The sequence below is a fragment of the Gorilla gorilla genome, chromosome 1, assembly GCF_029281585.2.
Source record: "Gorilla gorilla gorilla isolate KB3781 chromosome 1, NHGRI_mGorGor1-v2.1_pri, whole genome shotgun sequence".
NCBI lineage: Eukaryota > Metazoa > Chordata > Mammalia > Primates > Hominidae > Gorilla > Gorilla gorilla.
The window spans coordinates 88,659,321-88,686,772 of record NC_073224.2 but is presented as its reverse complement, the minus strand read 5'-3'; the positions used below and the strand labels follow the sequence as shown (position 1 = coordinate 88,686,772).

At 49.0% G+C, this 27,452-nt stretch overlaps 1 protein-coding gene across 9 annotated transcripts in view; it reads right to left on the bottom strand.

Annotated features, from left to right (window-relative positions):
- Nucleotides 1-628: 628 nt before the first annotated feature.
- The window catches only part of GPR161 (G protein-coupled receptor 161), a 59,706-nt gene continuing 32,882 nt past the window's right edge, over nt 629-27,452 (bottom strand). For 6 of the 9 annotated variants that reach the window (XM_063711238.1, XM_063693165.1, XM_055365427.2 and 3 more), the window contains 5 exons: nt 25,564-25,981; nt 17,604-18,328; nt 11,675-11,779; nt 8,685-8,804; nt 629-6,900 (listed from right to left, as the gene is read on the bottom strand). In XM_063711238.1, coding sequence (XP_063567308.1) covers nt 6,635-6,900; nt 8,685-8,804; nt 11,675-11,779; nt 17,604-18,328; nt 25,564-25,937 — 1,590 coding nt within the window. In that variant the 5' untranslated portion in view covers nt 25,938-25,981 and the 3' untranslated portion in view covers nt 629-6,634. Of the gene's footprint in view, nt 6,901-8,684; nt 8,805-11,674; nt 11,780-17,603; nt 18,329-20,957; nt 21,119-25,563; nt 25,982-27,452 lie in introns of those variants that run through there. The other 3 variants (XM_055365422.2, XM_004027852.5, XM_055365419.2) reach the window with 2 other exon arrangements.

Below are 27,452 nucleotides of genomic sequence, written 5' to 3'. Positions count from 1 at the left end.
CCGTCAGGAGGCAGCAAAGAGAGAAAACATTGTAGAATGTTTTCTACAGAGGCAGAATTCACAAGTGCCGGCTGCTTCCAAGATTGGGTGTGTGTCAGAGGACCCCAGAAAGCTCAGCAAACTGGACCCTAGGGCCACCATCCACTTGGAAGATGATTTCAGTGGTAGCAGGTAAGGGGGTCAGGAAAAGGTGGGTTTCGTGCCCTGAGGTGGTTCTGAGTCTCAATGGTAACGATAATCTGCCTCTTGCCCTCTTTGACTTTTGATTATGGGATAGAAAATACATCTGTAGATGGATAGACAGGGCATAGCTCCCATAAAAACTCTGGGTTAAGAGTGTTTCTTGGGCATGGTGAGAAGTAGGTCATTTAAACAGTTATCTGAATTTAATTGCCTTGGAGGAATTTATGAAAATGCATGGATGAGTATTTGCAGGTGACTCTGGTATGGGCACTCCCCCACCAATTCTGCAGCAATCCACCCCTTTCTGCTCAGTCTCCCTTGCTTTAGCCCATGGGAAGGGAGGTTGGCAATAGGGATATGGCTGCAGAAAATGGGAGAAAGGCAGAGGCACCCAACAAAGTCCACAGACCACAAGTCCAAGTACAAATTCACCATTTCCACAGTATACACATACCAAAAACATATTTAATCAGGTAAACAAAAATTCCAAATACATTGTTGCTTTTTTATAAATATTGATTTATAATAATCCTAAACATTTTTTAACCTTAAAAAAGTCATCCAAAGACTTCAAGTTAAATATATTTCAGGATTAGCCAGGGATTTTTGTTTTTCGAGGGTTGGTTTTTAACCACTTCTTCATCCAGGGGTCTATTATGAGAACACAGCACAGTCCTCTGTCCCTTAAGCATGCAGGTTCCTTCTACTGCTCTCAGTGTGGTCTTGTCTGCCAGGCCTGTGATTCTCCCTAGGACTGTCTTTTCCTCTGGGAGGACTGACTCACCTGTGATTTGTGGTATTTCAAACTAGTGAAAAAAGGAAAAACAAAAGTGGCATTTGATTCCTAAGCTATTACTACTACCCAGGAAAATGCTTGCTGAGAGAAATGAACACAGCTTTGTGTATTGCATTCTAAAAATAACACTGACCAAAATTGTGCTTTTGTAATCTTGTGCAGATTTGAGTTTGTGCTTTGATGTTTTCAAAGGACTCTTCAAGGTATTGGAAATACTTTGGAATCCAAAGTATTTGTTAGATACCTTCCAGTGAGTCCAGTCACTTTCCTTGGGCCTTCAGTTTTTTTTAGGTCTGGCCAGCAGATATTAATATCTCCCAAGATCCTTGGTTTATAATAGTTCTACATACCTAATAAAGCCCTGCTGGCCTGTTCTATGATATTGATGACTCTTAACTATCCCTCATCTTCCTTGACCTATAAGACTGGCTCCTTGCTTTTCTCATCCCCTTGGCCAAGACTTGGAGTTTGGCTTTGACTCTGGCTTAACTTACTTTGAGACCTCAGACAATTGCCCTGGATTCTGTGTCCCCTCTCCCAACCCACAAGGACAGTATGGCTCTGCTCCTTCTTATAGGCATGTATGGCTAATCACAGCCATTGTCCTTTGCCTACAGTGAAGACGGTAATTTCCTCTCTCTCCCACAGGCTCCATCTGGGGTTCTGCATATATTGTGGGTAGCATCCCTGCCCTGCCTCTTAGGGGCTTGGAGGATTAGGGATTCTGTAAACCCAAGAGCCACAGCCAGGCAGTCACTCTGTCACTACAGGACAGAGCTGTCCTCAGCAACCAAGGGCATTTCTCAGGGAGAATGTCCTTTCTGGACTGTAAGGAAGGTCAAGCTGTATTTGTGCTATGATTTGGAACTTTACACCAGGCCCTGGGGATTTGATCATCTTTGATAGTCATTCAGGACAAATTAGAATGATTTTACCTTTGTACAAACAGGCCAGTATCATAGAGGATAGACTTTTTCTTTTTTTTCTTTTTTTAGGCGGAGTTTCGCTCTTGTTGCCCAGGCTGGAGTGCAATGGCGCGATCTCGGCTCACTGCAACCTCCGCCTCCTGGGTTTAAGTGATTCTCCTGCCTCAGGCTCCTGAGTAGCTGGGATTACAGGCGCCCACCACCACGCGCAACTAATTTTGTATTTTTAGTAGAGACGGGGTTTCTCCATATTGGTCAGGCTGGTCTCGAACTCCTGACCTCAGGTGATCTGCCCATCTCGACCCCCCAAAGTGCTGGGATTACAGGCGTGAGCCACCACGCCCGGCTGAGGATAGACATTTTTAATAGAAAATCTCATTTTGGCTCCCTTAGACCTCTCAAGTTCCAGATGCTACTTAGCCTTTCCTCCCCACTCTCTATTGCCTGCTCTTCCTCACCACATCCCTGCTTTTCTGAAAGTCCTTCCTTGCTGTGCAACAAATATGACAATTCCCAAGGCAAAAACCTTTAACACCTCCCATTTAGGATAACACTTATATTTTCAAGATTCTCACTTCATTATAGAGATCCCTATAAAAAGGAATAATACACCCTCCCCACAGAGATACTGTGAAGAAACACCAGTGGCTCAGCTTCAGCTGCACCCCAGGCATTGTGCTGCATGCTTTCCAAGTATTTCCTCATAGAATCCAGACAATCACCCTGTGACGGAGGACTCCCTCAATCCTGTGTGTCTCCACATAGAAACAGATGACTAAACTTCCCTTCACAGATGAGGAAACTCATAAGTAGTGACTTGTTTGAAAACACCCATGTAATTGGAAGCACGGGATCTGAACTCATGACTTAACCATACCCACGTCTTCACCATCCTCACTATATCACATTTGCACTGGGGTAAAATGAGATAAAGCATTTGGAAGTACCTAACACAGCACCTAGCACATCATAGACCCTCAAATGTCAAACAGGTCAGGCCCACAGAAGGCAGTCACATGCCAGCTCACTGCCTCCTCTTTATAGCCACATCATCCTCAGTTCCTTCCAGACAGGACACAGCCAGGGCTCAAGGCTGAACACATGTTGTGAATGTATCTTGTGGTCCATCCAGAGACATGTCTAATCTGCAAGTATCGAAGAGGCATATTGTCGGGATGGAAAATATTCAGGGAAATCTGAAGAGACTAACAATCTGTCATTGTATCAAAGCATTTTTCCTCCCTCTCCTGTCTCAACCCAAATTCCTTAGCCTATCTATTGCAAATATTTAGTCTCATTGGTTGTTCACTTGTTTACAGAAAGACCACATAGTAGCTCCTCAAATAAGAATCAAGGAACATTGGCACTAGATGGCCCTTGTCTTACACTCCTCAACTCTGCTTCTCCAGGAGCAGTGATCTACCTAAGATCACTCAGTAGCAATACCTGTGAACCTGGATGGGGTCATGCATGTAAGCAGGCTAGCCAGGTGGTCCTTGGTCACCAAGGCTGTGGACTACCCGATAAGGGCAAAGGAATTCAAAACAAGAGTGCTCAGCCAGAGGCAAACAAGCTCTCAGGTTCATCCTTGGCTCTGCACAGCCACACCGCTGCCACCTAGTGTCTAAGGGCCTGAACTTCAGTCTTGGTGCCTCTGGCCAGGGAAATGGCTGTGTTGAGCTGTGCGTGTGCTCTGTAATGTGGGACTCCCAGTGCCTTCTGGGTCAAAACAACCCCAAACCTGGTATCTGTGGCATAGCACAGGGACCCAATAAGGTGGAAATCTCAATGAAAGAGGCAGAGGTGGGCAGCAGTCCTAAATGTGGTCTTGTCAAAACCAGAAGACACAGGACTGAGTTGTTTAAGCTAACGAGTAGCCAAATGTCCCATGTGCCACTGTCCATGTGGTCCCATCAGGAAGGCTGCAGGCCTGCCACTGCATGGCAGTTTACAGCTAAAGAGCCTGGGTTTAGTGGGGGCATTTGGGGTTTCGACCTTCTGCACTAACGGCAGATATCCTCAAAAATGCTCTCAGGAACTTCAGAATGTGTGAAAATTCTCCTTTCCTTCTCCCCCACTCCCCCTTCTCTCTTTCTCTCTAGCTGAATAAAGGCAAATTTGAATTCCTGAATATGAAAAATATGGTTCTAGCTGCCAAGCATCCTTCAAGACTTAGCTCAAACTGTCACTTACCTCATGGAGCCATCCCTAACTCCGTAGTTGGAAATACCCACCTCCCTCTGAAGCCACACTTCTTTCTATAACCACGACTTGACTTTGCTAGTTATTAGAATCGGTATCCACAGGTCCTGCTCCCTAAATCAGAGTGCACACTTTAGTGGTATTGCCTACAGAGCCTGGCCTGGTGCTTCGCATACACTGGATGTGCAGTGTCTGGTAGACGACTAAATGAATTGGACCTCAGTAAAAAAAGGGAAACACAGTGAATCATTTTGTGAAATGCAGTATTTCTAGATTTATTTAGATTAAATTCTATAATATCCCAGCTAGTGTGGGGTCAGTGGGGGAGTAGGGGGCTGTCTCAGGATTCTTTCCCTAGAGCCCAGTCTAGTACAGTCAGGGGAACATTCTCCAACCCTCGCGTTTCAAAGCCAAGCTGCTGCACTCAAGAACGCCTACACCTAACCAGCAACCCATCCTAGAGATAAAGGTCTCTCTGCCCTGTTCCACCTCTGTGCACACTAGTTGATCAGGAATATGGTCCCTTCAGAAAGTAGACAAGTGCTAGAAAAAATATATACAGGGAATATATATAGAAAACGTGAACCACACGCAGACGTAGGAATGCCATCCAGTGATGGAAGCGGAGTGTCTGACCTGCACAGGTGAACCTGCCCTCTGCTCCTTCCCACTCCCATCCAGAAGCTAGGCCAGCGCCTGGCATCCAGGTGACCCAGAATAGTTGAGTTCAATCACCACAGGTAGCAAGACTCCAGGCCTCATGAAAGGTCTTTTACAAACTGCAGACCAGGGGACCAGCTAACCATTGGTTTCTGCCACACAACACAAAAACACAACCTCACCAGGAGCTAGCTGGGCCCCAAAGAAAAAACCACAAGGGTAATTCACTTTCTAGAACAGCTGCCTCTTAGCAACCAGCAAGATCTCCTTGGAATCTACCTTCTGCCAACCAAAGCAGAGAAGTCCTGAACTTATTTAGTCATGATGCAGGCCCAAGGGCAGACGCAAGAGGAGATCAGTGGCTTCCCAAGTCATCACAGCAATTACTCCAGGACCAAACTTCAACTGCTGTTCCAGCACAAAGGGAGGAGAAGAGAGGTTTAACCATCCCAATCACATTCCTGTGCTTCCCCTTCTGAGATGGTGACCCTGCCCCTCATGCATCTTGGTGGCTGGCATTCTATCCAGATTGTGCTCTAATGGACAGGGCAGACAAGGCCACAGAACCTTGATCTGCCTGCACTTCACATGTGCATGAGCAACCACACTCCAAAGTTATACAAAGGTCGGTCCGTGGGTCTGCTTTTGTGTTTTACCTATCTCTGCTTTACAAATCCTGAGAACACCAAAGGTCAGAGCTGGAAATGATCTTGGAGACCATTCAATCCAACTCCACTCCGTTTTCCCACTTTACAGAGGACCTAGAAAGGTGATAAGATGTCCCAAATGACATGTGCACACAAAGACAGAGCTGGGCCAATAACCCAGGTTGCTGGCTGTGGGTCCAGGGCTGCTTCTATCTTATTTTATGCCAGGCTTGTGATAATAGTAACTGTTGCCCTTGGGAGTGTGCCATGCAGAACTGAGGCCAGCTATTTTCATTGGTCACTCAAACATCACACATAGAATCTATTTAATGAGGCTTTCCCATGTGAACAGATTCCCTTCCATAATAACAGTTTCTCTATTTCCTGGCTGTGCTTGGCACTTCAGTCCCATTCAGTCCGGTAAAACAGTGGTACGTCTTAAATGGATTTTTTTTTTAAATTCTGGAAATGAAACACCTAGTACCTGCCCTTCCTCTTGTCTTTTATAGTGGTTTCTCCCTTTTGAAATACCAAAGAACTTGTCAGTAGGGAAGTAGGCAGGGTGGGCCAGTCTTCAAGAGGCCTGTGGCTGTCCCTGTTAGCACCAGCAGGTGGCGCCACTGAGGACCGCTCCGAAGCGCTCTGCTCCTGGGTGCTGTCTCTGCGGACCAGTCCTAGGACTGAGGGTCCCACGCTGCCCGCATCAACCATGTAGAGGCACCAGGACGGTCGCGTGTCATTAGGAAGAAGTGCTGTGTCATCCTCCACAGTACACTGGGGAGGGTTCTCCTCCTGAGGCATCTGGCACAGTGCACGGCTGGACTCCCAGCACACAGTGTGAAGAAGAGGAAATGATGCATGTGGGGGTCTCCTTCCAAGCCCTTCGTCTCTGGTCCTCCCATGCCCCACCTCCCAAAAAGCCACAGCCACATCTCTATATGTTTTTTTGTTTTTTTGTTTTTTTTTTGCTTTAGATGCTTCTGGTCCCATCACTGGGACCTAAAAGAAGCTCACATGTGGTCTCTGGAAACGCTGAAGCTGTGGACTGTAGACATTATTTTCAGTCCTTGTCCTGGTGGCTGCATACCAGATGCTGCTTCTTCCCTGTGTGTGGCCAGCTGTACACAGTGACATGCTCCCAAGGCCGCGGCACAGACAGTGATGGGAACTCCTCCCCGGGCCAGCCTCTCAGGCTGCAGCCCCACGGCACCCTGAGGCCCTCATCTCTGCTCGGCAGCTAAAACATCTCCTTCTTCGATGCTCTGCAACTGCAGCCTCTGGCTCACAAGGGTTCTGCTGCCTCGGCGGCCCCCAAAGCCGCCCCCCGGGACAGTCCGTGCTGTAACCAAGACCCCTGGCAAAGCCTCCTCCCCAAATAAGTTGATTTTGGCTTCGGCCTCAATGGCTTTGGCCAAGCTTGCTGCGTAACTGTCTAAGGACTTGTGTACTTCAGCTTTCACATGAAGAATCGAGTTCTTGGCAGCTTCTGAGGGAGAAGGCAGAAAGAAAAGTCAGCCGAGGAGCCAGGCCTGGGGACTACCTTGGGGACAAGCCTGCTGCTGCTCCACCACCCCAGGGAGGGAGACAAACCGCAGTTAAGGGCGTGGGTTTCAAAGTTCGATTCCTAGACCAAAAGCTGACTCCCTGACTTCCTACCTGGGAAATCTTGGAAAAAATATCTAATCTAGCCTCAGTTTCCTCATCTGTAAAGAGAAGATATTAAGACACCTCTTACTCCAAGAAGTTACTGTGATAACTAAAGGAGATAATTCTTTCTAAGATGTCTGGCCCATAGAAAAGACTTGATAAATACTTTCTACTAATGCTAATCAACATTTTTACATCTTTGAAAGAGTATTCTGGTCTTTGAGCTCCCTGAAGCAGTGTAACAAAACTTCCACAAACCCTAATGTCATCTCTCTCCTCTCCATATTTGCTCAGAGATTCCCCATGCAGAACCTCAAGGTTGGACGTGACATTACAGGTTCAAGCCCCCTCCCAGGATTAGGAGCCCTAAACTAAAACGAACAGAAGTGAGACAGGGGGGAGCCCTTCAATTTCACACCCTGTTCCCTGTTATTATTAACTCATTGCCTATTTTTTCTGGACATTTCAGGGGAACAATTTATCCTCTCCTCCTTACATTTTCTGGAGAGTAGGCAACCTGTACCCCACTCTCCAAGAGGGAAAGACTGGAGGGACCTCCAGCCACTCTCTGCCCTGCCACTCACTCATGGCAGGGGAGGACCCCCTGGCAGTGCCTTGCTCTTGCACCACCTGGAGGGTGCCTTTGGAGCTGCCACACTCACAAAGCAGGACTGATGGGGCAAGTGTGGCCCTATGTGGGCTGGGGGGTTGGGAAGCATTTAGTTCATTTTTTCCTATAGAAAGGCAATATATTATAAAGCCCATGAGGCTGCTGGCCCAAGCTCTGTTCTATAATCTGCTTTGCCAGTGAAGCGAATGAACTGTTTTCCACCTCTGACCTCTGTAACAACCTCTCCATTCATTCTGAACTCACGGAGGGGTGTGGAGAAGAGATGTGATTAATTATGAACCTAAAACTCTGACAGAGGCCATATTTATTTCCATATTCAACATTTCTGAAGAGCCTCCTTACATCGTACAGCCCCTGGACTCCACCAAATCCACAGCCCAGTCATATTGGTATCTGGATGGCTCTTGTCACTCTCCTAATCAGCATGTCTGGATGGGAAATGAGTTCCAAGTTCCAGAGTAAACAACAGTCCCTGGGGGTGAGCGGGGAAGAGATGGAGTAGAAAAATGTAGGGATTGGGCTGCGGCAGAACTCATTCTCCTCACAGGACCCAAGGGCCATCACCGCTGTAGGAGCGACGGACAAGCAAGATGGCAGCTTCGGTCTCCAGCAAAGCAGATACACTCATTGGGCCATTATCTCATTTTCCACAGGAGGAAACTGAGGCTCAGGGAGAGCAGGTTCAGTTATAACCATACCTCACCCAGGATCTGGGCTGTGTGTGTAAACACGTGTGGGGTGTGTGTGTGTGTGTGTGTGTGTGTGTGGAGTTTGACAGCCATTGTTTGCCCAGCCTTCGATGCAGCTTGCTCTGAGAGCTGGGTGCCTAAGGACTCAGGTGAGACCAACAGGGCTGGAAGTAACCAGGGAGTGGGCAAAGGGATGGAGCCCTGGTATATTCCGGGATGGGAGCCAGCCTGAGCCAAGGAATTGTCCTAAGATCATTTCCGTTTCCCTATGTTTTCTTGAAGCAATCAGTCACAGAAACCAACCTTTGATTTGTTCCACTTCATCCTCAAATGTCACCGAGCTCCTTCTCTTGGGTGGGCAAGTGCAGTGAGAGGGAGGGTTGTCATCAGACGTGTAGTCCTCAAGCAGCATCATATCTGTCCCTAAAACAACGGGCAGATTGTGCATATGTAACTACAATCTAAAGTCCTCCTGGCCTCTTCTCCCCTCTCAACACCCCTTCCACCCCTCTCTCCCGTTCATCCAAACCCATCATCAAGTGCAGCTGACTGCGCCGCAGCACGTGCCCAAGAAACACCCGCCTGTCATCCTGTTTCAGGGAGTTTGCAGACAGCCGGTGGGGCTGCGTCAGCCACACAAAAAATGCAGCCAAGTTATCTGAAGTAGGGGGTTATCTGCCTCAATGACCAGACCCCAGAAGCATGGCATCTGCCGGCCCAGCATGGAAGGGAAGTGGGGAGAAGGGCTGAATGGAGGAGAGGGTCCTACTAAAAGGAACTTTATATTCTGAGTGATTCTTCTTACAGTCTGAATTTCTATCACCACAGTTAAAATATGTTGTACTAAATAAACATTTAAAGCTCCAAAATGTAGAGTTCTTTGGGGATCAAAAAATAATTGACAAATATTCCCCTAAAAAGCAGGGAAATAAAGGGAGAAGGTCAGGGAAGTCCTACTAGAGATAGGTGGGCAGAGCAGGCAGAGGGAATGGGGCAGAGGGAAGGGAGGGAAGGAAGAGCTGAGATGGGACTCATCACTCAACAGTGCCCTTCCCCAACACTAGGACCAGTGTCAGATCCAGCCCCATTCTTAGCTTCCAGCTTTCAATCCATAAAGGCCTTGAAGCTCAGAAAATAAGGAAGCAAGAGAAACCTGGAGCTCTTTAGATGCTGTTTCAGAGCACCTCGCAGAGGTGTGATTACCTGACATACAGAAGAAACAGTCCTTTGGGAGGTAGAATATGGTGGTTAAACACACAGGCTCGGGTCGGACAGACCTAGGATCACTGGCAGGTTATTTAATGCCTCAGTATCTTTCCACATCTGTAAACCTGGGGTCATCATTCAGTCTACCTCACGGAGTTGTGGGCATTTTGAGTTGAGACATGTAAACATCTAGCACAGTGCTTGCACACAGCAGGGGCTAAATTGAGGGCCATCATTCCTGATAAGGACACAGCGAACAAAGGGCAGGGCTGAGACTCACACCAGATCTGTGTGCCCCGAAGCCCATGCTCTTTCTTCTGCCTACAATGCTGTCCCCTCACTCCTTGTGCCGGGGCACCTTCCACGTATGCTTCAGCTTTTGACATTGCATGCTCAGAGCAGTCTCTCTAACTCCCCTACCCATAGCAGCCCACGGGCTCCCACTCCACTAGGGCTTCCCCTTTCACAGCTCTCGACACATTCATCATCTTTCAAAACCAGTTTTATAGAGATGTAATTCACATGCCATGTAACTGACTCATTTAAAGTATACAATTCAATGAGAATTGTATACTTTACAATCTTTATATACTTTACAGTTCAATCTTTTATGAACTGAAGCCTCCACAACAATGGCAGTTCACCACTGTGCCCCCAGCACCTGGCACAGGGTCCGGCCAAGAGAGGAACGTGGCAAATAACTGCTGAATGAATGAATGAATGAATGAATGTTGCAGTGCCTCTGGATCCCTTTAGTTGTCTGAGAACAGGGAAGCAGACTGGGGAGTAACAGAGACTTTCCTTAAATCACGCGAGGGACTCAGGCCTAGAGGGCACGGTGTGATCAGTGCTTCATATATGACTCCGTGTGGTGCGGGGCCCTCTGGGTTGCCAGATAAGGAATTTTCCAAGGAAAATTCTCCATGCCTAAGAGAGGTCATGGCCTGGTCCCGGTGCCAACCCCAAGGCTCACCCCTGAGTTCCATGACACAGGCTTAGGCGCAGCCCTGGAGCACTCATGGGGAAGAGGAAACCCAGGTCAAGTCAGAGGTGGTTTTTCAAAGGCTCCCAAGGGCAGAGAGATGGAGGAGCTGGGAGCGGCAGACCCACTGCCAGGCATGCGGCTTTGTGCAGCTTCAGCGGCACTCCCTCCAGGCGCCAGTGCACCAACAGCCAGCCTGGGGATGGGCAGCAGGTGTGGCCAGACACCCTGGCTCTTCCGCAGCAACGTGGAGCCATGAGTGTGACTGACAGAGGCACTCCCTGCCTCTGCCCACGCGCCTCTACCCAGGGCCTCCTGCGGCTCTAACAGCGTGCTTCCAGCACAGGATACAGCATCTGCAGCTCCCCACCTCCCCGGTGCCATGACTCTGATGCCAGGAAGCCGACTGCTCAGACAAGGAGCAGCCCTGGGCTTGCAAGATCCTTTAGGCAGAGGCTAAAGGGAGGGCTCTGCAGGATTTGTGGTGGAGATGCGTTTCTACAGGGAGACTGAGTTTCATATCAAAGGACATGGAGTGAGGAGACAAGGCCAGCTGACCTTGCTGGAGGGCTCCTTCTGTGCCAAGAACAAGATGAGTGCTTCACATTCATTAAGTCTCCCAATTCTCACAGCTGCCCCGTAATGGGGATTAGTACCCCCATTTCACAGATGGGGAAAGTTGAGGGTTTAGGAGGAGATCATGCAACTTGCTTGAGATAACACAGCTCTTAAAAAGCCAACTGGAGACTGAAGACCAGGCAGGCTGACTGCAAGGCCCCTCTGGGTCAGTGGTTATTATCATCACAATCATTTCTCATTTTAACTTTGCAAAGGCTTTCACTCACTTTCAACCCCCTAATAACACCGTGCGGCAGAGAGAACAGGAACTGAGAGCCCCATTTTGTAGAGGAAGAAACTGAGACACAGGAAAGCTGAAAAGTCAAAGCCACGACTGGAAACCCAGACTTATGATTCTCACCCCCCACCCAGTGTGGGAAATGCCCCTCCGCCAGCTCTTGAGCCTGCACAGGGGAAACGCGACACGGGGGAAACGCAACACAGGGAAAACGCGACAGGCGAGAGGCTTATAAAGCACGCAGGTTACCTGAGTCCTGGGAGCAGCTGAAGCCAGTGTCCCCCGTGCTGCTGCTGTGCCCCAGGGGCTGTCCGCCTGCCATGAGCGCAGTGAGGTGTGGGGACAGGCCCAGGTCTGAAAGACAAAATTGGCATTGACAACACAATCACACTCTGCAAGGAGGGGCCCCAGCCTCCGTTTCCCCACAGACCCATCTCCTGCCCTTCTGTTCGCCCTTGCAAAACTCACTCTCAACTCCCTGAAAGACAGGAGAGCTTAGCTGCTCCCTCCTGGCTCACCCCTCTTTTCTGTCCCACTGTGTCAGCAGCACTCACTGGGTTCCCCCAAAGGGGAAACTCTCCTGACAATGTGAAACACCACCAAGGTGATGACAGAGGGCCAGGGAGCACAATCAAAAAGGCAGGCAGGAGGGAAAATCTGAGGTGAGAAGATCTTCCCGTTAAAGATGGAGGGTTCAACCCCACATTCACCTCCTGAAATCCTACTTGAATTATCAAAGAGGGATTTTTAAGAGGCTTACACCCCAAAGGAAGGAGAGAATTTTTGTAAGCTGGAAAGCAGATGGTTGAGAGTGATAAGCTGACCTGGAATAGAGAACTGAGGTTGGCAACGGGGAGGTTTGGGAGAGGCAGGCTTCACCAGGCTCCGAAAACTCAGGAACGGGGTTGGGGGGTAGGGGGCCAGGAGCCACTGCTCTTCTCCAGGCTAGGCCTCGGGCGCCAAACCCCAGTGTTGGTAGGAGAGGAGAGAGAGTGAGCCCCGGGCACAGCCGCAGCAGAAGCGACCCAGTAAAAACTGAGGGTATTGTGGAAATTTACACATTAAGTAGTGGGACCCTGGCCCCTTGTCCCACTTAACCTGGGCTGGAGACTGCAGAACTCTTCCCTGGGAAAATCCACCAAGCCTAGAGGAAAGACTCACAGGCACTGAGAGTCAGGTGCCTGTGAAATGGCCCTGCCAGACCAACCCACAGTCAGGAAGCCTGCCTGCATCCCACCACCCAGGGCTTCCCTGTGGTTTTCTAGGCCCTCGTTATTAGAGGTGAAGGGGTGCCCAAGGATCGCTAGACATTTAAAGGAAGGTACTAGCGTGAAAGACAGAGATGGGAAAAAAGAAAAGAAAAATGGACCTCAGAGGATTCAGTGCAGGGAGCTTAAGAGAGCAAAAAATATTACAATGGGTCATCCTCAGAATGTTAGGAAAATAAAAAAAAGAGCTGCAGGCTATGAAAAAAGGAACATGGAGATAACAAAACGCTCTTAGAAATTAAAAACAAAGCACAAGAAGTCAAACTCCTCGGAGCTCATGAAGAAGATCCACTGCCTGGCAGATTTTGCGATCTGCCATAAAGGACACTCTTGTACTTTATGATACACTCACAGATAGGAGGAGACCCTATTCCTTCATTCTGCCCTAATTCTTCAGAGGTTACAAGGCAATAGAATGCACTTTCTCCTTTCTTCCCTGGAGCCAAGGAGGACATGGTGTGGGAAGGCGGGGCGGTCACAGTAGGCTTCTCTCAGAACTTCCCTCTCGCTGCTTTTGGGAATCCTGCTTTTGCAAGGGGACTTCCTCTTGACTGGGGGTTACTGTAGGGAGCTGGGACCAGAAAGGCCCCAATCCTCTCCCCTGCACATGCCCATCCTCCCAAGGTCTCGGCCTGGGAACATGACTGTGTTCAGCAGGAGGCCTGGCTTAGGGAGCAGAGCCTGTGGGGGCATCTCCTGCCAGCTGGGATGGCTGAAGCCGCAGTGGGTTTTGGACACCATCTCTGAGGCTGCGGTGAAAGCCAGGAACATGTCGGTCTGCACCAGTGGGAGGAATGGTCTGAGCCAGGCCAATGCGGCTCAGCTAAAAGGTCTGGAAACGGGGCAGCCAGGTGGCATCCCTCTCCTCTGTGTTTATGCAGCATTTACCAGCGGAGGGTGGAGACAATTACCCTGAGATTGTTCACATGAAACAATATATTTACTGGGCTGAGCACAATCCAACCCCTCAAGAAAAAAGCACAAAGGCACAGGCTCGGGGAATCAGGTTTGTGGCTCTCCAGAGGCATGCGGTGAGCAAAAGTCACAGTGCTCTGAGAAGCTGAAAGAACAGGGGCGTGATTCTGAGATAAATTTGCAGGTACTTTGAGGTAACTACAAGACCTCTAGATGCCCCCAGCAAAGGAACTTAGGAAGGCAAGGGAGTAAATCCAAAGGCTCTGGGGTCACCCTCCCCGCCCTCAAGCTAGGCCTTCTCAAGGAAGAACCTGGAGCGAGGTGTTTTCCCCTGGACAAACGTGAGTCAGTGTCCTTCGCAGGAGATAACGGGAAAGGCTCTATGCCCAGGAGCTTCAAGGGTCTCGTAAGGGCGGCGTTTGGAGGGGGTGCCCCCTGATACTGCCTGGGCCACCCTCCCTGGCTGGGGAGAGGGGTGGTGCTCGGGCTCTCCAGCCCTGGCCGGAGTGAAGGTTCTGGGTCAGCCAGCGGAAGGGCAGGTGGAGGGGCTGCCTGCACTTTCTCCTGAAGCCTCTTCTTGGCTCCCATTGCCAGTAGCCACCAGTCAGCTTTGTATTGGTGCTTTAACATCCTAAGACCACCTGGTAGCATTTAGCATTTAGCAATGTCCATGCAGGGCTGACCTATCTGCCACATGGTGGTGCTGCGTGGCAACCTCCAGGAAGTCCAGAGATCTAAATTCCTAAGTGACCTTCCCCGTGGGAATTGGCTAAGGAGACCTTACAAGCAGAAGGTATTTGGTGGCCCAGCGACATTTGGCACCCATGGAAAGCCTAAGATTTTGTACTTCCTCACTTTGGGACAAACAGAATGAGAGAAGCAGAACCACTGATTATGGCTGAAATCTGCTAGATATAAAGGACACACTCTCAACTGCCCAGGAGACTCCTGACATCCAAGTCAGCTGGGAAGCTCCAGAAATGTGTGGGATTCTGCTTCTGCCTTTGCTCATATGCACTGCTTTTAGGAAAGCTTATTCCATTTACTTCGGTTAAACCTTTCCAAGTGCCCATACAAATTGAGAGGAACAGAATCAAGAAAGAGCCTCCAAGTTGCTTCTTGCTGGCTCTGAGACAGATCAGATCATCCTTCATACCTCTAGTTAACACTAAGGTGAGCCAGTGGCAGGGGAAGTGATTTGGGTTTCAGAATCTGCTGCAGATCAAGGCCTTGCCCACAGAGGGTCTGGTCAGCCCTGGCTCAGACAGAGGGACCAGGGACACAAGGCAGAGGCCAGGGCTCTCTCCTGCAGTCAGAAAGCCATGGACAGCGCAGGGTGAGCGGCTGGGCTGGGGCGCCACATTCTGCTTTGGTTCCCAGACTCTTACTGATGCTGCTGCCTCCTCCTGGGATCAGGACCTTCAGGGAAGAACAAGAAGAACCATTCCCCACCCCCGCCCCAGCTCCCTTTCCTCGGAAAGGCCAATAACTTGGAACCCATTCCATAAGCTCTTCAGCCCAAAGGCATCCCACAAGCCTGCTTTCCCTAAATGAAGATGAGACCACCAGCTGCCTGGGATGTGCCAAACCAACCACAGCTGGTGTTTTCCGCCTGTGCTCACAGCTTCACCAGCTCTTCTAGGACACCTGCAAGTGACTTGCATGGAAAATCTTGGCCTCAAAAGCAGGTGTTTCTTTTTGTTCTACGAACCCTTTCCTGCTCCATTTTCTGTCCTCATTTTTTTCCTTCTTCATTTTAACTTCATTGATCTGGAAAACATCTATTTTTTTTGCCTAGAAGACAAGTGAGTTTACAAAATCTGGACTAATACATTAATCAGTGAAATGAAGCCCAACATTGAATGGACTCCAGGATCACAGGTCATATGTGAAAATGTGGGCTTGCAACTGGCAGGGGTGAGCATTTCAGTGGTTAAAATACTGAGATACAGAGAAATGTTTTCTCCTATGGTTAAAAGTCCCAGACTTACTTCCTCTCTTGGAAATAAAACTCCATCAGCCCGTGAAATAAATCAGTGATGCCAGTGTGTCTCATCGCCACATGGAAAGGATCTCCTGTCATCATTGCCACTGGGTGTGCATAATTAGAGTCATTTCTTTCACCCTCTTGAGAAGAAAAGTGGAAGAAAGACCTATTTCATGAAGATGAGAAATTAACTAGAGTGGTTTGAAGAGTTGCCCGAAGTCATCTGGCAAGAGATGAGGACTGTGGTCCAAGCTGAATGTTCTCCAAATCTCTCCCAGTGGCTTGGCCAGGTGATGGTCTCCTTTCACCTTGGCCCTAAAAATCCAGCTACTTGACCTCAAAACTACACAGTAAAAATGCTAGAGGCAAGATCCACAAATGTGTCCTGAGTCAGTGGCAAAGGGCCAAAGAGGAAACAGGGTATTTGCATCATCTCAAAGTATCTCCTCAGTTGTATTTACTAATTACAATGGGAAAATCAGCAGCTTTACTGTGGAGAAAGCTGACAGGCACCACCTTAACCGAGAGATCAAGGGCAACACAACTAGCAATAAGGCATATTGGCATATGTGCCCCCTGCTATGATGTACAGGAAGGGCACATTGCCCTTGTGGCATTTTTGCCAAAAATGGATAACCTCATTCTAATCTTGAGAAAGCATCAGATGAACACAAATTAAGGGGCACTCTACAAAATACCTGGTAAGTACTCTACAAAGCTGTCAATGTCATAAAAGACAAGGGAAGAGTAAAGGATTGTCAAAGATTGACTAAAACAATATGGGATCCTGAGCTGGATCTTTGGACAAACAAAGGACATTAATGAAAAACGGGTGAGATCTGAATCAAGTTGTAGTTAATGGCACTGCCCCAGTGTTAACGTTTTAGAGCTGTGGTTGTTCAAGACAGTAACCCTAGAGGAAGCTGGGTGTGTGGGAATTCTCTGCATTGTTTTTCCAAGTCTTCTGTAAATCTAAAATTATTTCAAAATAAAAAGTTTTAACAAAAAATCTAACCCCTAACTAGAGTAATTCCACTGGGTCCCATCAAAGGTGGTGGGATTGTGTCCGGAAACCTGTGCACACCGGATCAGTCATCAGAGGAAGGAGCAGCCTCACACGTACAAGGCTATGATGCTTCGATGGAGGGCTGAGGTTTGGCATGGACACCCCCTGGATTGTCTGGGACCATCTGAGGAGATCACTGATGTGTGAGGAGGAGGAGGATGGTTGAGGAGGAAGACAGCAGCTGAGGTGGGGAGGGGGTGCTGACAAGAGGAAACACTGAAGGAAGGGATGTGGCTGTGCCAGGAGAAGGTGGCCTGGTCCAATGCTTGGATTCTTTTTCCTCTAGTAAAGAATATATTCCAGGCCTGGCATGGTGGTTCACGCTTGTAATCCCAGCACTTTGGGTGGCTGAGATGGGTGGATCACTTGAGGTCAGGAGTTTGAGACTAGCCTAGCCAATATGGTGAAACCCGTCTCTACTAAAAATATAAAAAGTAGTTGGGTGTGGTGGTGCGTGCCTATAATCCCAGCTACTTGGGAGGCTGAGGCACGAGGATCACTTGAATCAGGGAGGCAGAGGTTGCAGTGAATGGAGATTGTGCCACTGCACTCCAAGCTGGGCAACAGAGCAAGACCCTGTCTCAAAAAAAAAAAAAAAGAGAGAACTAACTATACATACTCTGAGGCCAGAGGGCCATGGCTGGGGTTTCAGAAAGCAGATTTCTGGACCATGGTGTCCCCTGTCCGATTCTTTTGGGATACATACCAGGGCACCAGGGAGCTCTGCTGGCCTTGTCAGCATGGCCGTGAGCTACTGAGTGACAGGAAGCTCCCTGGGAATCACAGCGGAGCCTCTGGAATGTTTCTTCCGAAAGGAAATCTGTGCTTTGAGCCTTACCTCCAGTCAGCCTGAGAACTCACCCACAAACAGGCCAGAGTGGCTTGAGAGGACCACAGATTTCATCTGCCTCAGAGGGGCTATCCTAACAATGCCCAAGTTACCTGTGATCCTGTTGGAAATGCTGAAGAGCCTGGAAGTCCTCTGTCGTTGCACAAATGGTTCCCGATAATACCGGTCCCCAAAGCACATGCCCAGTAGTTCTTTGCGAACTGTCTTGTTCCAGAGTCCATAGATCAGGGGGTGACAGACAGCGCTGGCAAAGGACAGCCATGTGGCCCAAGTCTCCAGGCTCGGGGAGACGGAGCTTTTCCCCCAGAGGGCCTCAGAGGCGATGACAACCATGTAGGGGCCCCAGGTGACCATGAAGGCACCGAGGACCACCAGGATGGTGATGAGGGCTTTGCACTGGTTGGCCGAGTAGACCACACCCTGAAAGGCATTCCTCCTGCTGCCTGAAGAGGAGGTGGAGGTGCTGGAGTTCTTCCTCCCGGTCCTCTGAGCATCCTCCTCCACGATGACGACTGTGCCACAGTGCACCTTGCGTGCCTTGACCCTGGCCACGCGGAAGATGAAGCCATAGCACACCAGCATGACCAGAAAGGGGAAGAGGGCACACCAGATCTGCCAGAAGGCCGTGTAGCCAGGCTCCCGGTGCCAAGCAGCCACACACATCCATTTGAACTCGTCAAACTCCACGGATGACCAACCAAACAGGGGTGGCAGGCAGCCGATGAGCGAGTGAAGCCAGATGTAGACAAGTGCCATCACAGCCCGGTTCCCTGTGATCTTCATGGGGTACACCATGGGGTACAGAACAGCATAGTAGCTAGAAAAGGGAGGGAGGCAAGAGAGAGAAGTCAGCGGAGAGAGAAAACTGCTGCTTTCCTGCGTCAGGGGCTCCCATGACTGGGTTGGATGTTTCTAAAAGCAGCACCTTCTCCCAAGTCTCCCCAGACAAGTTATATAGACTGCATCGTGTTCCACAGCTCTGCAGAGCTCTTTAACAGAGAAGAGCTCAACACTGGCAAGACACAGAGCTCGAACAGTCCTGTTTCCAAGTCATCACACCACAGCCCACTCATATTTGGGGGTGTGGCCAGTCTTAAGATACCTACAGAGGTCCTGAGGGATTATGCATTGGGCCAGATCAATTCTGCTGCTGCTGACATTCATCCATTTAGATCAATTTTCAGAGGGATCATTAAGAACCAGAATGATGTTGAAGGACTACGGGCTTCATTCAACCAATGGACATTTACCAAAGGCTTGCGATGTGCCAAGCACTGTGCTACCTCCTGGAAATGCAGTTGAGAAGATGTGAGGGAGGCAGACACCTGAGCCAAGTATCAGGGCCTGGAGTGGTGAGGGCCACATTGAGTCCTCACAGCAACTGTGAGCAGCGGATATGTCATTATCTTCATTTTACAGATGAGGAAATTAAAGCAGGGAAAGGCTAAATAACGCACCCCAGACCCATGGGAGAAAGACAGAAAGCCAGGCGATCTGACTCTACAATCCCCAGTGCACACGCCCAGCAATTCTGTGAAGCCTTCTTGTTCCACAGCCAAGCGGGCGGGTCCAAATCACTCAGTGCTGCTAGGTAGGAGGTGGGCCAGGAGGGCTATCCATTCAAACTGGCAGGCTTCTGGTCCAGCACAGAGGGTCACAGCAGGCTCCTGTTGGAGGTGATGCTCCAGACCCAGGTCTCACAGCGTTGGAGGCACTGACCCAGGACCACCCCAGGCAGAAAGCTAGCCTGGCGAGGTATGGAGTTGTGAGTGAGCACCAGCTCAGCAGGGAGGCTGCATGGAGCTCCATCTGGCAGGAGAGAGAGTGCAGGATGGAGAGAGGAGGAGAGAAAGAAGCAGGCCGGGTGGACGGGGCCGGGGCATGCACAGCTAAGGACTGTAGGCCCAGCTAAGGACTGGCCCTTTAACTGGAAAGGGTGGGAGGACTTAGACCACAGGGCTGAAAGTCAACCACCACCCTCCCAACCCAGATATTTTATCCAAGGGAAATAGGATGTTCCCATGAGGGCACCATGTGTAAGGGACGGGTGGCCACACTGATGCCGCCTGGCAGGACGTTGGGAAATGACGCTGGCTATGTGCCTCACACATCGCCTGGGAAGGTGGCTCCTCCACAGGGACCACCCTGAGTCACCCTTGGGCCCCAGCAGCTGAACTGCCACGTGCTAACTGGAGGTGCTGCCTCCTTGGTCTTCCTAAGCAGGGGTGAGCCTGGGGCTGCTCTGAGCTGAGCCTTGAGCCCAGGCCAGGATCTATCCTGGAAAGAGAGCATTTCCGGCTATGCGGCCTGAGGAGAAGATTGCACAGTGATTAGGGTGTTGATTACAGAATCACTGCACAGTGGCTGGGTAAGGTGATTACTGTCTTTCGCTGCTATCTGGGCTTGCATCTTGCAAAGGCCGTGCAGCCCAAGGGAAAAAGCATGCCTTTGGAGCTGGAAATTCAAGTTCAGATGGAGGCTCTGATGTCTATTAGCTATGTGACCTCAGCTAATTGATGTAACCTCTCAGAGCTTCAGTTCCCTCATCTGGAAAATGGGAATTCTGGCACCCACATCACAGGTCTGCTCCTAGGAATGAATGAGGAAGATCATGGAAAAGGCCCGGATGGTGCCTACCCTTCAATGGGGGACTGGCCATCGACCTTTCCCCCTTCCTCCTTGAGGACGAAAGCCCTACACTGCTCCTGCTTCTGCGATGACCCCCAGGGGACACTGGCCCTTTTGAGACCTGCGGGGTGAACAAGCCCCACGGTGGTCTTCTTCCCCTTGTGGGTGGCCTGCTGAGACTCGGACCTGTCTGACGTCATTCTGGCAAATGAAATGTGAGGGGGTTGCTAGGGGACTGCAGGGAGGGGAGCAGTGGGTCTAGGAAGGTTTCCTTCACTTTCCAAAAGAAACAATGCGGAGATTTCTACTTTTTTCTGTCCCTTTAAAGAGCACGCAGACGCTCCACCCTCAGTCACCTCGGTAGTGTACGGCCGGTTGTGGGAGCCAGGCCTGGTGAATGTTCACTGTAGGCCTCCTTCCACCGATTCTGTTTGGCGGCCATAAAAATGATTACAATTAATGTGCTGTCCTCTGCCAGATTTCCTTCTGGCTCTTCTCAACACCCAGTTATTATTATTACTTTATGGCAAGACTTCTCCTTTATTGTAACAAATGGTACCCATATCACTCACTGACTGAGGTTCAGGCACAGGGAGTTCCAGTGTGACATGACACTGATTTCTGCCAGCTGCATCCTGAGTGCCATCAGGAAGCTGGGGCAGTGAAGCTGGGTGCTGGCTCAGTCAAGGTCCACCTCCTACAGGCAGAAAAGCCCCACAGGCACAGCCCTGCCCATGTACAGCCACGTCCTCCAGGGGTTATTTTGCTTTTAAGTTTTTTTTTGGGGGGGGGGGTTGGTGTGGATAAAATGTACGTACATTGAAATGCACGCATCTACACCTCTATCAAGATACAGAACATTCCAGCCAGGCGCAGTGGCTCACATCTGTAATCTCAGCACTTTGGGAGTCCAAGATAGAAGGATTACTTGAAGCCAGGAGTTTGAGACCAGACTGGGCAACATAAGGAGACCACATCTCTACAAAAAATAAAAAACAAAATTAGGCAGGTATAGTGGTGTGTGCCTGTAGACTTAGCTATTTGGGAGGCTGAGGTGGAAGAAGGATCACTTGGGCCCAGGAGGTCAAGGCTGCAATGAGCCATGACTGTTCCACTGCTGCACTCCAGCCTGGGTGACAGAGCAAGACCCTGTCTCAAAAAAAAAAAAAAAAAAGGATACAGAACAGTCCTGCATCTCCTCAGAAAAAAATGGGTATAAGTGTTCTCAATCACAGATTTATAAAGTCGTTATTTGCAGCGGAAGCCTCATTTAAGCCTAGTTGAAGATTCAAGGGAAAACAACAAAAGCAACTCCCCACTCCTATGTGGGCTAATAATACAGGCCAAAAGAGAGGGGTTTTCTTTTGCTCTCTATTCTCTTAACTGTCTTGAGGCTCTCAATCTTTCCTCCAACTCATTTGTAGACATGAGCCCAATCACGACCCTTGAACCCTAAAGAGGCTTTCATGACGTCACAGGTAACTGAAAAGTTGTAATGTGGGAAGGGGCTTCCAATGCTTCAGGCTCCTGCCACAAGACCAGCCACTTTGACAGCAAGCCCTGCTCTTAATAAGTTGTCTTCAGTGAAAACAGAAACAGAATCTAAGCCAATTTCACCTAACAAAGGGGCAACACATTAACTTCCATGGAACAGTCTCCTAAAAGCACTAGTCATCTTTGCTAGCCCTATCCATCCCATTGTTCTAGCTACTTTCATGTACTGAAATTCTATTTTTAGACCTGAAGTTTCACCTTCTGTGATGTGGAATGAAAATATGAGAACTATTTCCACAGACCTGGAACTCCAGCAGCTTGGCAGCGATGATAGAGGTGACCACCATTACAGACTTCTAAGTAATGGACGTTCACAGTGGAACCGCTGGCAGGTCAAATGGTGTCCCCAGCACGCCCTACTTTCACTTGGCTGGTTTAGGACATTGACAAACTGTGAATTTCGCTCCAGGCAGCCATTCTTTTTATATCTGTCTTTGCTCTCTTTTCATGGGGCTACAAGATGGACTCTTTGGGTTCACCTGTCCAGGCAGTTTCTTTTTTTTTTCTTTTTTAAATTTTATTTTTATTATACTTTAAGTTTTAGGGTACATGTGCACAATGTACAGGTTTGTTACATATGTATACAGGTGCCATGTTGGTGTACTGCACCCATTAACTCGTCATTTAGCATTAGGTATATCTCCTAATGCAGCCAGTTTCTTTAGCTAAGGTTCTCAGCTGGGAACCCCTGGGTATATGTGGCAACGTCTATAGACATTTTGGGCTGTCACGACTGGGGAGGTGTTCCAGCATCTGGTGGGTAGAGGCCGGGATGCTGTTGTATATCCTGCAAGGCACAGGACAGCTCCTCACCACAGAGAATTATCTGGCTCGAAATGTCAACAGTGCTAAGGTGGAGAAACCCTGAGCTACGCTAGCTGGCTGCTGGAATGACTGGCAGCACTGAGTTGATGGTGTTGTACAATGACAAAGCGTCCAGGCTCGGGCATCTCAGAACTGGGAGAGTTACTTACCAGCCACGTGACCTTGGGCAAGTTACTTAAGGCCTCAAAAACCTCACTTTGCTCATCTGCAAAATCAGGGCTAACAAGGTTACCATGAGGGTTAGCTGAGCTAAATGTTGATAAACGGCATACATAGTGCAGTGCCCGGAATATGACAAGCGTGTAACATTTTATAGTTAAAATCACGCCCACTGCCCTTGCTCTTCTCCACTTCTACTTTCTTTTTCTTTTCTTTTTTTTTTTTCAGATGGAGTTTTGCTCTTGTCACCCAGGCTGGAGTGCAATGGCATGATCTCGGCTCACTGCAACCCCTGCCTACCGGGTTCAAGTGATTCTCCTGCCTCAGCCTCCCAAGTAGCTGGAATTACAGGTACCTGCCACCATGCCCAGCTAATTTTTGTATTTTAGTAGAGATGGGGTTTCACCATGTTGGCCAGGCTGGTCTTGAACTCCTGACTTTGGGTGATCCACCCGCCTCAGCCTCCCAAAGTGCTGGGATTACAGGCGTGAGCCACTACGCTCCGCTTCAGCATGTTTATTCATCTTATTCAGCTATGTATTCCCAGCACCAACCACTGTGCTGGGCATATAATAGGTGCTCAATAATTGCTTACCAAGTGAATACACAGAAGCTGCTCCTTCAGTCAGAAGGGGCCTCTCCACCTGTTACATACCTGCTATCCTACTTGCTGTTTGGGAACCTAGCTCAAATGCCACCTTCTCCCTGAAGCACTCACTGCCAGCCCATCAGCAGCAGTGGCTGGTGGAGTTGTTGATGGTGGTTATTTCTACTTTTGTGTTAAATCGGCATCCACAAGTCAGCCTCTGCCACTCAACTGTAAACCCCTGGTGGGCAGGGTCTGTGTCCTGCTCATGCTTGTAGCCCACCACTCCAAGGATTGGGCACAGGCCTTTCCTGGAGTAGACATCCAACCAATATTTCCAGTGTGAAATAAGGCCCTGAAAGAGGTAAACCCTCTCTCAGATGAAGTACTTTGCTGGCATGATTTGAGGATTTGTCATGCTTGCTGGTAGAAAATCTCATTCTCACTCATCTAGACCCCAGATTTAAGCAAGCAGCTTACAGTCTCCTGGAGCTATCCCTGCAGATGACTGGCATGTTTACTGAGCTTTCATATAGAGACAGCTCTGAGAGGCGCACTTAGAGACCAGCTCTCCATCTCTGCAACTAAGCTGTTTAGCCTCACTCCATGTTCCACGGGACCCAGGGCCCAGAAAGGGATGTTCAAAACTTAATAATTCAAAAAAAAAAAAAAAAAGTTAAAACAACAAGATCCCATTCCTCCCCACTGCCAACAAACTTCCAAACTTTTTTTTTTTTTAAATTATATAATCAGTCCTGATAGGCTATTGACAAACAGCTGCTGAAATACAAATTTGTACAACTTTCTGAAGGGTCATTTGCCTTTTATATATCAAGAATCTTGAAAGCATGTTTACTGTTACTGAGAATATAGCAATTACACAAACACACATGCTCCTCAGAATGCTATAGTGAATAGCAAGCTATGTGAAGTCATCTAATCCAGTAACAGGGGACTGTGAAAATAATTTATATACCTCCACAGGATGGAATACCTCGTAACCATGAAAAATCACCTTCTTCAAGGATATTTGAAAATAAGAGAAAATGCTCACCATCACCTAAATGAAAAAAGGAGGTCAGAAAACCATAGGAGCCAGAAGCCTATTTCAAAAATTTGCTGTATACAACCAAAAATTACTGGAAGCAAATATACTAAAAACATCAACAGTGATTGTTTCTGATGGTTAGATCATGTGTTTCTAATTTCATTCATTATATTTTCTGGATTACTTCTACTACTCAGGGGGGGAAAAAAAAAAAAAGAGAAGCTAATTGATTTGTTTTGACTAATGGCTTCATTGGTTCTGCCTCCCCAACGCAGCCACAAAGAGCTGCCAGATTCCAGCCTCAGGTCTAGGTACAGTCTGTGCTCCCAGTGGACAGTTCCACTACCACTCATCGACTGAAAAACTGACAGTCTCAAAAAAGCCCAGGGACTTGTGTCACCCAGTGACAATATCCCTGGCTAGCCCCACTCTGTGTTTTCCCTAACCCCACTACTTACTCTCCTCCCCAATTCCTGGTAAATGACACAGACCTTGAATCTATCCTCCCTGTCCTCATGAAGCCCAACCTGTGCCTGTGATGAACGAAGTGGCCATTAGCAAAATTCTAATAAATGCACTTATTTGTGGGAAACTCGCTGCCAAAGCCCACGAGACTTGTACAACTAAATCCGACAGCATAATGAGGGACCCTGAAGAACCCGCGAGATGCTGCTTAGGAACATCAGCTGCGCCTGACCTCCCCGTGCATCAGCTACGTTGAGGGAGGGAGCAGCCGAGTTTCCAAATGCGCACACGGCCTCTCCCCGGTGTCACTGCCTGTATTCTCTGGCTGTCTTCCTTCCCCCTGCTCTCCTTTCAGTCCTGGACTGTGGGCAGTGAGGGTGTTTCCTGTTCGGGCTGCACTAGTCAACACCAAAGCAAGACAGAGCAGGGGTCACACTGGGAGAAAGAGAAGCAGAGTCAGAGGCCCTGGACCCAATGCTGCCCGGAACCAAAACCTGCCTTGGCTTCAGCTTCTTCATCTACAAACCAAGAATCAGAGGTTTCTACAATGTTTTATTTTAGGCGATGGAAGCTCTTTTTAAAATATAATATCGTATGTAACATCCACAGACAAAACGAGATGTGCTTTGGTTGAAAAGATGGCTCCAGAGGCAGAACTCCACCTGGTCATCCTCCCCCAGCAAGGGCCCCTGACACTCTCCAGGGAACTAAGGCAGTCAGAGGGACACTGCACCAGATGAGCGCCCGTCAGTAATCCCTCAATTCTCTAAGTCTGAGGCATGCTTACCGGTCGATGGCAATGACCCCGAGGGTTAGCATGCTGGCCGAGCTGATCAGCAGGTAGAGGAGGGCAGAGAAGTTGCACCACACTACACCAAAGATCCATTCCCTGCGGATGGAGCTTGTCACCACAAAAGGCAGCACCAACACGGACAGCAGGAAGTTGGACAGGGTCAGGCTGAAGACGAACTTGTTGCTGAGGGTGAGGAGGTAGGACTTCTTGTACAAGGTGACCACGATGACCAGGTTTCCCAGGCAGACAAAAATGGTGATGACAATGATGGCGATGAACTGGGTGATGATGACGCCCCCTTCGCCACCCTCCTCCTCAGTGAGATTACTCAGCTCCTTCCTGCAGCCGAGGGAGGAGTTGAGGCTCATGGTCAGTGCACCTCGGCGTGGGGTGGGCAGAGCATGCTGGACGACTGGAAAGATAAGGCAGGACCAGGGGACAGGAAAAGATTCATCAAATCACATCGTCTCCACCTTAGGGAAGAAAGGCTTAAAGGGGTTAAGTGCTACGCCTCAGATCACCCAGCTAGTACAGACTCTCAGCGGGTCTTCCCCACGTAAGCGCTACATAAGTGGGCCATTTTCTACAACCAACTATGTGTGAAATTCATTACATCCCCCTGACCAATTTCTTCCTCTGGTCTAACCCATCCTATCCATTTTCCCAAGGCCAGTGGTTCAAAACCTTTAATGTGCTGAAGAATCGTCTGAAGTGCCAGTTTAGAAAGCTGATCCTTGAGCTCCACCACTAGAGGTTCTGGGCGCAGAGATCACAGGCACAACCTAGGAATCTGCATTTTAAACAAGCAGGCTGGGGCAGGGGGCACGGGGCTGTTACAAGTGGTCTATGGGAGACACTCTGCAGACTGCTGTGTTTAGACCCTGGCTACTCAGAGTGGGCCCTGAACCAGCAGGATCACCATCACCTGAGAGCTCACTAGAGAGGCAGAACCTCAGGCTCCGCATCTCCATTTCACGGAATCAAATCTGCATTTTAGCCCACCGCCAGTCAGTTTTGGTGCACATTACAGTTCGACCGTAAGATTCTCATGGGAATTGTTCTGAGCTCCCTAAGCAGGGATTAATCAGGTACAGTTTATATGGGGACATCATTACTGTTCTCATCAGACACAGCAAGGGAGGGCAAGCACTAACTGTAAATGGGGAAGTAGAGGCACCATTTGAGGTCTTGGCCCACAGACATCACTGTCTATAAGGTGCAGTCCCTGCCCTCAGGAAACTGGCTTGGGATCTTGGCTAAAGCCGCAGGTTGACACATGTTAATGTTAAATCCTACAGACTAATGTTTCTCCAAAACTCTTCATATACTTCAGTTAGCCAAAAAACCCCACAGATCACTTTCCCAACCTACTCTCATTCTCTGCACACAGAAGACACCAAAAAGAAAGGAAAGATCGCTTTCCACGATCAAGACAAAAACTCTGCTGCCTAAACTGCCTATACACAGCAGCGGGGCCATCCTCACAACCCTCGTGGTGGATCCACTGCCTGTACTCAAACACTCTTTGGCCAGAGGGAGTGCATGGGTTAATAGGGCAGCCCTTCCCCTCACCAGCAGTCCTAAGTGCCAGAGAGAAAGTTTCCCTCATAGTGAGCTGTATAGTGGTTTCCAGACCTTTCACTAACTCAGCTTCCCTGCTTCGTATTTGCTCTCAGATGTCTATGACTTTCTTGATTTGCAGTCCCCAAAATTGAACACACCATTCTGGATGTATTTTGGTAAGTGTCAGGTCCAAAGGGGCAATTTTCTCCATGATCAGAATAATCCCCTTCCACTATTCACTCTAAGAATACATTTTCTGGAGGCAGGGCGCAGAGTGGCTCACACCGGTAATCCCAGCACTTTGGGAGGCCCATGTGGGC